This window comes from Prenolepis imparis, unplaced genomic scaffold, assembly GCF_030444845.1.
Source record: "Prenolepis imparis isolate NDT839.2.m4 unplaced genomic scaffold, iyPreImpa1.0 SCAF_12, whole genome shotgun sequence".
NCBI lineage: Eukaryota > Metazoa > Arthropoda > Insecta > Hymenoptera > Formicidae > Prenolepis > Prenolepis imparis.
The window spans coordinates 4,258,640-4,269,772 of record NW_028141170.1 but is presented as its reverse complement, the minus strand read 5'-3'; the positions used below and the strand labels follow the sequence as shown (position 1 = coordinate 4,269,772).

The 11,133-nt window shown below is 32.4% G+C and overlaps 1 protein-coding gene across 1 annotated transcript in view; it reads right to left on the bottom strand.

Moving 5' to 3' along the window:
• Positions 1-2,695: 2,695 nt before the first annotated feature.
• Positions 2,696-11,133, bottom strand: part of LOC145943947 (uncharacterized) — a 136,924-nt gene continuing 128,486 nt past the window's right edge. Inside the window, exon 8 of the mRNA XM_083051866.1 lies at positions 2,696-2,865. Within this exon, the coding sequence (XP_082907992.1) occupies positions 2,824-2,865 (42 nt within the window). The 3' untranslated portion in view covers positions 2,696-2,823. The remainder of the gene's footprint in view (positions 2,866-11,133) is intronic.

Sequence of the window (11,133 nt, the reverse complement as noted above, 5' to 3'; positions counted from 1 at the left end):
ACTATTATTAATAACTAATGAAAGTTTGAAATGTACATACATGATCTAATTTCATGTATTAATCATAAGAAAAATTGTACAATCTGTATATTTTATTTTTTTTATTTCATAGACGCATAACTATGATTAATGATTGTATCAGGTGATATACATTTCTGCGGTTTGCAATATCGCGAAGTGGATATAAATTGAATCGATCCCCCTCTCTCTCTCTCTTTCTCTCCCTTTGTCTTCCTTCCGACAAACGTTCGAGAAAGTCCTCTCCCCCCGCGATCCCGACGCAACGCATTAAACATTTCCAACTCTAACGAAAAGGCTGTACGAGGCCGGTGCGTCGAATTGCATCCATATATATACGGCGAATGCAGCCGACTCGTGCAATCGGTGCAATCGGCAATCGTAGAACAACCCTTAATTAAGTTAACTCCGGTTCTCGTGCGGTATCGAGAAACTATCCCTGATTGCCTTGTTAACGGGGTAGGTTACCTGGCCCGCGATATCGATCTACCGACACCGATAAGGGCTTCCGCCCCATCCTCCCTGCTATCCCCTTCCCCTCCTCGCCGTATCAATCACGGCAGATTTATGTCCCCGTTCAGCTATAACCGACACGTTGATTCTCAATGAAAGAGCAAATTAATAAGAGCCATTGACGCGCGAATCCCAATGCGAGCCTAACCGAATCATTGATTCTATCCGTGTGACAGGCGTATGTATTCTTTTCTTTATTCTCAATTCATTCTGAGACTGAATCCAATTATATATTTCACAGCCTAAAATAAAAGAGTTAAAAGATTTTTTTCATAAAAAATTTATACGATAAAAGAACATTGTTCTAAAAAGAAAAAACACGAGTTTTTTCTATTTTTCTTTATATCACGTGTATCTTATTTATCACAGTGGTTTTTATTCCTGTTTTTTTTTCTTAATCGTAAATTTAATCGCGAATGTTTTGTTAAGTCAAAATCGACAGAAAAGATAGATAATTACACGAGCGATCGGTTTTCAAGAAGCGCGATTTGGCTCGTGCAAATTTCTTCGAAACGTCGCCACATCACGAGGCGAATATCCGGGTCGAACAATTCGCCGTGATTGATAGCTCTCGAAAAGGCAAATTAATGATATCGCAAAAACGGAAAATTCATCGACGAGCACCGCGATATATCATTCCCCGGACGAAATCATTTTCGCTCGGATAATATTTCTGCGGGTTCTGGCGTCTGAATTATGTGACATACAGCCGGTGTGACAAATAAAGGCTTCTCGAGACGCGTCGAGATTATTATACGGGTAAACGAGGTGTAAGAATAAGACGGATCGTTTTTGCTAAGATTTACGCACCTATATACATGTGCGTGAAAAATGGCAATTTCAGATCGCGTTAACTTTAACGGCAAACACATCCGGATTATTACTTTCGACATCCTTAAACTATGCAAACTATTGATCCGATGAAACAAACTTTAATGAACAATACCATTTCAAAATTTTGTAAATCTTTTACGAGATGGATGCCGCGGATTTGAACAAAAAGCTTCGCTTTAATTCCTTGCGGATTTGCGGATCATTCTAAATTTAAAAAAAGAATAGATGCTATAGACAGAAAAAATAAAAATAAAATGATACGACTGCGTTGCACGCATTGAATTATTTAGTTGAGCGAAAAAATAAAATTCAAATAAAGTTAAAATGCGTATTAAATATAAAAAATAAATAAAAATGTATGAAATGGGATATACGTTTTACATACAAACACACAAACAAGTTTTAACCGCAAAAATATTCTTCTGGCCATTCTTTCGAACGAATGGACCGAGTTATCGCATACACAATGCAATGTTACGCAACGACGTAAGACTTGAAATTCATTGCCAGTTCGGATGACTTACATTCTTTTCCCCTCGCTCGGAAAGACTTAGTGCCTAAGTGCTACTGTATATGCGGAATATGGGATCAGTTTTCCAGGCTACTTTGTATAAACAGGCACGACAACTCTCGCGTAAGTTTTGCGCGAGAAAACTCGGATGATCGATAAATTATGGCTTTAGAGGCTCTTGCGAGAAGCAAGGACACGCACAACCTTCAAAGTAATACTTCCTCTTTATTAAACAACCATAAATTTCTTATCAATCCATACGCTAGATATATAGATGATTGTGTAATGATTGCAATAATTCGTTTTATAAGAAAGAGGATACGATTATAATTATTTCAAATTTTATAATTTATGTATATATTTTACACCCTATGCAAGGATTGGATGATTGTTTCTCAGGACTACTTTCAGAAAACTTAACATGAACATAATCGAACAATTCGATAGATTATGTATTCTACATATATTCCAAGCAATATCCTTTTCTAAAAAAGATATAAAGTCACAACAATACGCATATATCGAAGTTTATTGTTACTCTCTCTCTCTCTCTCTCTCTATTTCAATATTTTTAGCATATTATATATACCGCTATAGAAATATTAAAAAATTAACAATTTCTCACTCACCGATACGTGCAATAGCGGAGTTGTAGTACACAGCACATGATCTGAAAACAAAATATTCAAATTATATATATATATATATATATATATATATATATATGTGTGTGTGTGTGTGTGTGTCGAATATCTTATAAAATATAAACAATGCAATTTAAAAAAAATGTTTCATTTTGCATACCTCACAGTTGCCCCGATGTCGCTCGATGCCTCCCCGGGCCTCCTCCTCTTCTCTTGGTCCATGGTAGCACTCACGACATTCGCGAAAACACGAATAATTACGATCGCCCGATACTTTACACGGCACTCCCGACGAGCTAAACTTTACACGGCACTCCCGACACGACGCGTGAATCGCAATGCTACCTGTAACAAATAAAATACATACATATTAGAATAATCTTATTATTTCACAATATAATATACACAATATAAATATATGTAAACTAGAATTAACGATAAATATATCCACGGATCGCAACACATTCGCGCGCGAGAAAACAGGTTAAGTTGGGTTATGTTGGCAAGAAATTTTGCATCGAATTTTTCGCGAAATATGCGTTTCGAACAATTACGACTACATATTAACGTTGAAATTATGATATGCGATTGATGAATATTACAATACAAAGGTTAGAAATCTTTTCAAACGATTATGCTTACTAATTAATCACAGCGGGACGCAGCTCCAACTGCCTGATACTCGCGGCGTTTCGGTAATGGGCGAGGCTACAAACATCGGCAACTTCACTCTAATAGCGCGCGCGCGCGCGCGCGATACTATATACACGACTTAATATTAATAAATTAAAACTCGAAGGAGATTCGTTCGAAAAGATATAGCTTTAGAAAGAAAAAATATTAATCGAGAATAAAGTATTATAACATATTATTTACAACATATTACTATTTTATAATTTTTACCATATTATTATTTTACAATTTAATTAGCAAATTATAACATACACAATATAAATATAAATATGTAAGCTAGAATATTTAATTAGCAAATTTTCGCTTTAATATTTTTGATAGAAATCAGCTGATTAAAGCGTTAATTTGCTAATTAATTTTTAAAATAATAATATAAAAATTAAAATAATGTTTTAAATAATATATGTTATAATACTTTAAACTCGATTAATATATTTGACAGTTATCAGCTGATTTCTGTCAAAAAATATTAATCAAACATAAGGTATTATAACATATTATTTACAACATATTACTGTTTTAATTTTTTAACATATTATTATTTTAAAATTTAATTAGCAAATTAACGCTTTAATCAGCTAATTTCTGTGAAAAAATATTAATCGAGTTCAAATAAACTTTATATTATTTTTTAAAAATATCATTTTTTTAACATAAAACCGAAGAGTGGCACGCGCTTGTGTTGTTCTAGTTATATACAATTTTCGATGGAATAAAAAATCATACAGAATCAATAGACGTTTTTTATAAAATCGTTTTCCCGAAATAGTTTCACATTTTCCTTGGCAAAAGCGGCGAAGAATTGAAATAGGTCAATCGAGGGTTTAACCAAAGATATTACTTGGAGCTTGACGACATGGCTATCGACAAGACGCAATAGATAGGAAGAGTATAAGACGGGGTCGATCCACCCCGACACAAAGTTTATTCAGGCTCGTTACGCGATCCAAATATTATGCAAAGTGCCTCGTGCTGGCAGCCAGTTAACCGTCAGTATACCAGCGGCCGAGGCCCCGCATTCGTTATTTGCAGTAATTTCGCATCGATTTATACCCAAGAGCGGCCGATACGCGGCCTGAAAAATAACGCGGTCTGCCTTTTCCATGATGTGCCGCTCGCGATAAACTGACGCATTGGATGCGTGTAATACATACTAATAACGCATTGCGAACGATTCTCGCGAACTGGTTCCGTTCCTCAAGGAAGCGAGTGGACCATTTTTTCTCTTCTTCGCGAAGAATTAATACTTGAAAAAGGATGCAAATCTCCAACGACTCATTTTGGAACAATGCGAAAACATAAACGTTTTCGAGATAAATTAAAAATAATCAATTGCTTAATAATGTATATACTGCATGTTTATTAGTAACTATGCTACATTTTAAAAATGAACGATTGATGATAGAGAATCTACGTGTGCATTATAAATATACACTTGAAATTATATTTCAAACTTAAGCAAAATTGCAATACCATATCAACGATAAAATCATCATTTCTATAAGAATTAATTCGCAGCGATGAATTTATTGAAAAAGTTACTATTCAGTTATCCTTGCTCCAATTATGCATTTAAACATGCCAATTTAATGAATAACTTTATAAAAATTTGCATAATATTTTAATTTAACTTCTTTCAAAATATGCAAAGCAATATGCTTACAATAAGAATGATTAAATTGCCTTTTTTTTTATGGATCGACTGCTTTCGCTGTAAATCTGCACTTGTCCTAATATTTCGCTTATCGAAATATTACTGAGCTTATTTCTATACAGACACGAGTCACAAAGAGCAATATCTCGTCGAGAAATTCTTAAGAAAAGCAGCGTAAATTTTTAATTAATTTACAGATAAAGTCAGTATCGCTTCAAGGCAAAAGAAACTTTTTAATACCGGTTGAACTCTTAATAACAAATCACGTCAATGCGTATAATGCTCCTCTCATCTCATTTTTCCATTCTTTCTATATCAATTAAATCCGTAAACCACCAATAAAACAAGATTTTAAACTTTTAAAATTTCTGAAAAATGTATAGGGTAAAGTTAAATAATTTACTAAAGACAGATTTTTATAAAAATTATAAAATAATTAGTTTATAAATCTTATACTTTTAAAAATGTAAATAATTTTTAATAAATTATTAATATTTTATATGAATTTATATGAGCGGTATATTCTTTATGCTCAGATAGCCCCGCCATTGATAGAAATCTCGAATGTTTTTAAATTTTTTTTTCGAAGATTTACGACAAAACTAATTAATGAGTAAAATCAATAATCGCGAAAGCCGACGCGGCTTGCGAGATTTCGCGAATTCGCGAATTCGCGTAACTCTCGTCGCGGTGTGAAAAGAAGCGTCTCGCAGTCTGGTCACGTTCGGCTTTAACGCTCAGGATAACCTACAGGTCCCGCAAATAATTAGAGTCGGCCGAACATGAGTCATTAAAAAGCTCTCGGAAACACTTTTCGCTACGGACGCCACCGATCCTTTCGTATTCCCCCCGGCGGATGATTAAATCTGCGTCGCGTGAATTACGATTAAATGACGCGTTTTTTACACTTCCAGGGACTCATGGTAGAATCAACGAAGGAATTGAAAGCTCTTAATATTTCTCTTTCTACAAATATTGGAATGTTGGAAACAAAATAATACATATTATTGTTTAATCAAATAGAGCAAAGCAAATATTTTCTTTGTTATGACATTATTACTGGCTATATTTGCAACATTTATAATACATATATTATGATTACTTACTAATAATTGATTTATTAATATGAGATTTAATACATAATTTTGAACTATAATTTATTGATTATCGTGATTAATTCAAATTTATTGATTAATTAATTTATTAATTATATTATTGTGTGCAGCATTATCGAAAAAAAATTTTCATTGAAAAAAACAGATTACTTTAAATATTTTACAAAGAAGATATAAAATCGATATTAAAATCTTTTTCGCAAAAATTATATACTTTTATTTCCTGGTAGATCAGGTTAAGTATCGTCACTGAAAAATATCATTGAGCGGAATCACCCGATTTACGCGGTGAGCTTTTGAACTTCTTATTCCGAGAGAGTCGCGCACTTTGGCCAATCTGAAAGGACTGGCAGCACGACTGGTAGCGCGAAACTTTTTCTCGTGATTTTACGTTTGAACTTTGTGAGATGCAATCCCTCCCTCATCCGGCACGCGCCGTTTATACGTAATCTCGTTTAGGGCACGATTTATCCTTCGATGCGCTCGTCAAGAGCTCAATTTGGGATCCGAACGTCTCGCCCGACAACTCTGCAGCAGGTAAACCGCGATGCAATTTCACGTACTTTCTGTTTAAACAAATCTTCGCCGGGTTGATGATAAATTTGCGCGCAGCTAACAGAAAACAGAAATTCAGACACGCGTATTTCGTAATTTTGATGAAAACTTTATCTCGATGATGTTGTTCTTTCATTGCACGGATTCGTTTCGGGAAGAGTACTAAGAGATAAAGAAATATTTTTATTATGTTTTATTATTTCTGCTGCATAATGCGATTATTTTGATTGCGTTAACAATTCTCTAATTATTAAAAAAAAAATACTCTTATAGCATTTGATGCCGATATATAATTTGGAGCATTTCTCTTTTGGAAATAAAAAAGTGTTCTTATTTACTATTTAATTATACTTGCACATATAAGCAAAAGGCAGAGTAATGTATAAATTATGTTTCTTTTATTTTAGGAAATCCCCTTTCTAAAAAAGACATGTTATTGACATTGTCGCTTTTCCGCGATGCTGATTGGCTCTCTGTCGATTCGCGTTGTGTGTTATATTCGTAGCATCGAAAGGCTGTCATCACGAGGGTTAGCAGTTAGCAGTTTGACAGTTAGTCCAAAATAAAATAAAATAATGACATGTTTTAAATAATATGTTATAATACTTTAAATTTTGATTAATATTTTTGCGGAAAAGAGGCAACAATACTTGCGAGAATCGACTTAATATGTCTTTTTTAGAAAAAGACTAGAATAACACAAGCGCGCGTTATGCCATTCCTCGATTTTATTAAAAAAAGTATGATGTATTTATATAAAGTTTGTTTAAACTTCATTAATATTTTTTTACAGAAATCAGATGATTAAAGCATTACATTGCCAATTAAATTTTAAAATAAAAATATATTATAAAAATTAAAATAATATATAATTACTTAAACTCGATTAATATTTTTTGACAGAAATCAGCTGATAGCTGTTATAAATATTAATCGAGTTTAAGGAATTATATATTACATTATTTAAAACATATTATTTTAAATGTTATAACATATTCTTATTTTAAAAATTAATTAGCAAATTAACGTTTTAATAAGCTGATTTCTGTAACAAAAATATTAATCGAGGATAAGATATTACAACATATTATTTACAATATATTGCTATTTTAATTTTGATAACATATTACTATTTTTAAATTTAATTACCTTACTATATTAATATTTTCTAATATATTTATTTAATTAAGAAGTAGTATATTTATTAAGTTAAGAATAGAAGTGAGACATGAATACAAATTTACAATTAAGGTTTCGAAGATATAATTTTTTAAACAAAAATTATTTTCTTAATTAGAGTCACAAATATATTTCGTCCGACACTTTTCGATAATCTTGATATAATTCGAATTCCGAATGCGCAGTAGAAATGAGTTTCGACATATATTACCGCGATATATGCATGCAGTCACGCATAATTCGTAATAATGTGCAGACAATGTACTGTTAAAATGTATATACGATTAATTTTTTGCACGTTTTGAAATATCGAAAATTAAAATTTTTAAGCCGCAAATCCCATACAGCGCAGATATATATAACGTATATTAGACCAAAAAGGTAGTACGCTGGTATGCTTATGGTACAAAGATAATCCGCAAACAATACACTATTGAAATATATATACGATGAATTTTTGGCTCGCCTTAAAATATTAGAAATCGAAACTTTTTTACCGCTGACCCTATGCGACGCATCCTTATTATATGTTTAACATATTAAAAAATTTGTACGCTGGTGTCTGCATGGTACCAAAAGAATCTGTAATCAATGTACTATTAAAATGTATAATCGATGAATTTTTGGCTAGTCTTAAAATATTAGAACTCGATACTTTTTTACCGCTGACCCTATGCGACGCATCCTTATTTTATGTTTATCATATTAAAAAATTTGTACGGTGGTGTCTGCATGGTATGAAAAGATTCTGTAATCAATGTACTATTAAAATGTATAATCAATTAATTTTTGGCTCGTCTTAAAATATTGGAAATCGATACTTTTTACAGCTGACTCTATGCGAAGCAACCTTATTTTAAGTATATCAAGTTAAAAAATTTGTACGCTGGTGTCTGTTTGTTACCAAATGATTCTGTAATCAATGTACTATTAAAATGTATAATCAATGAATTTTTGGCTCGTCTCAAAATATTGGAAATCGATACTTTTTACCGCTGACCCTATGCGACGCAAGCTTAATTTATGTATAGCAAATGAAAAAGTTTGTACGCTGGTGTCTGCTTGGTACCAAAAGATTCTGTAATAAATGTACTATTAAAATGTATAATCGATGAATTTTTGGCTCGTCTTAAAATATTAGATATCGATACTTTTTTACCGCTGACCCTATGCGACGCAACATTATTTTATGTATATCAAGTTAAAAAATTTGTACGCTGGTGTCTGTTTGGTACCAAAAGATTCTGTAATCAATGTACTATTAAAATGTATAATCGATGAATTTTTGGCTCGTCTCAAAATATTAGAAATTGATACTTTTTTGACGCGGACCCTGTGCGACGCATCCTTATTTTATGTTTATCCTATTAAAAAATTTGTACGCTGGTGTCTGCATGGTACGAAAAGATTCTGTAATCAATGTACTATTAAAATGTGTAATCGATGAATTTTTGGCTCGTCTCAAAATATTAGAAATTGATACTTTTTTGACGCGGACCCTGTGCGACGCATCCTTATTTTATGTTTATCGTATTAAAAAATTTGTACGCTGGTGTCTGCATGGTACGAAAAGATTCTGTAATCAATGTACTATTAAAATGTATAATCGATGAATTTTTGGCTCGTCTTAAAATATTAGAAATGGATACTTTTTACCGCTGACCCTATGCGACGCAACTTTATTTGATGTATATCAAGTTCAAAAATTTGTACGCTGGTGTCTGTTTGATACGAAATGATTCTGTAATCAATGTACTAATAAAATGTATAATCGATGAATTTTTGGCTCGTCTTAAAATATTAGATATCGATACTTTTTTACCGCTGACCCTATGCGACGCAACATTATTTTATGTATATCAAGTTAAAAAATTTGTACGCTGGTGTCTGTTTGGTACCAAAAGATTCTGTAATCAATGTACTATTAAAATGTATAATCAATGAATTTTTGGCTCGTCTCAAAGTATTGGAAATCGATACTTTTTACCGCTGACCCTATGCGACGCAACCTTGATTTATGTATATCAAGTTAAAAAATTTGTACGCTGGTGTCTGTTTAGTACCAAAAGATTCTGTAATCAATGTACTAATAAAATGTATAATCGATGAATTTTTGGCTCGTCTTAAAATACTGGAAACCGATACTTTTTACCGCTGATCCTATGCGACGTAAGCTTAATTTATGTATAGCAAATGAAAAAGTTTGTACGCTGGTGTTTGCTTGGTACCAAAAGATTCTGTAATAAATGTACTATTAAAATGTATAATCGATGAATTTTTGGCTCGTCTTAAAATATTAGATATCGATACTTTTTTACCGCTGACCCTATGCGACGCATCCTTATTTTATGTTTATCGTATTAAAAAATTTGTACGCTGGTGTCTGCATGGTACGAAAAGATTCTGTGATCAATGTACTATTAAAATGTATAACCGATGAATTTTTGGCTCGTCTTAAAATATTAGAAATCGATACTTTTTACCGCTGACCCTATGCGACGCAAGCTTAATTTATGTATAGCAAATGAAAAAGTTTGTACGCTGGTGTCTGCTTGGTACCAAAAGATTCTGTAATAAATGTACTATTAAAATGTATAATCGATGAATTTTTGGCTCGTCTTAAAATATTAGATATCGATACTTTTTTACCGCTGACCCTATGCGACGCAACATTATTTTATGTATATCAAGTTAAAAAATTCGTACGCTGGTGTCTGTTTGGTACCAAAAGATTCTGTAATCAATGTACTATTAAAATGTATAATCAATGAATTTTTGGCTCGTCTCAAAATATTGGAAATCGATACTTTTTACCGCTGACCCTATGCGACGCAACCTTGATTTATGTATATCAAGATAAAAAATTTGTACGCTGGTGTCTGTTTGGTACCAAAAGATTCTGTAATCAATGTACTAATAAAATGTATAATCGATGAATTTTTGGCTCGTCTTAAAATATTGGAAACCGATACTTTTTACCGCTGACCCTATGCGACGCAAGCTTAATTTATGTATAGCAAATGAAAAAGTTTGTACGCTGGTGTCTGCTTGGTACCAAAAGATTCTGTAATAAATGTACTATTAAAATGTATAATCGATGAATTTTTGGCTCGTCTTAAAATATTAGAAATCGATACTTTTTACCGCTGACCCTATGCGACGCAAGCTTAATTTATGTATAGCAAATGAAAAAGTTTGTACGCTGGTGTCTGCTTGGTACCAAAAGATTCTGTAATAAATGTACTATTAATATGTATAACCGATGAATTTTTGGCTCGTCTTAAAATATTAGAAATCGATACTTTTTACCGCTGACCCTATGCGACGAAACTTTATTTTATATATATCAAGTTCAAAAATTTGTACGCTGGTGTCTCTTTGGTACGAAATGATTCTGTAATCAATGTACTAATAAAA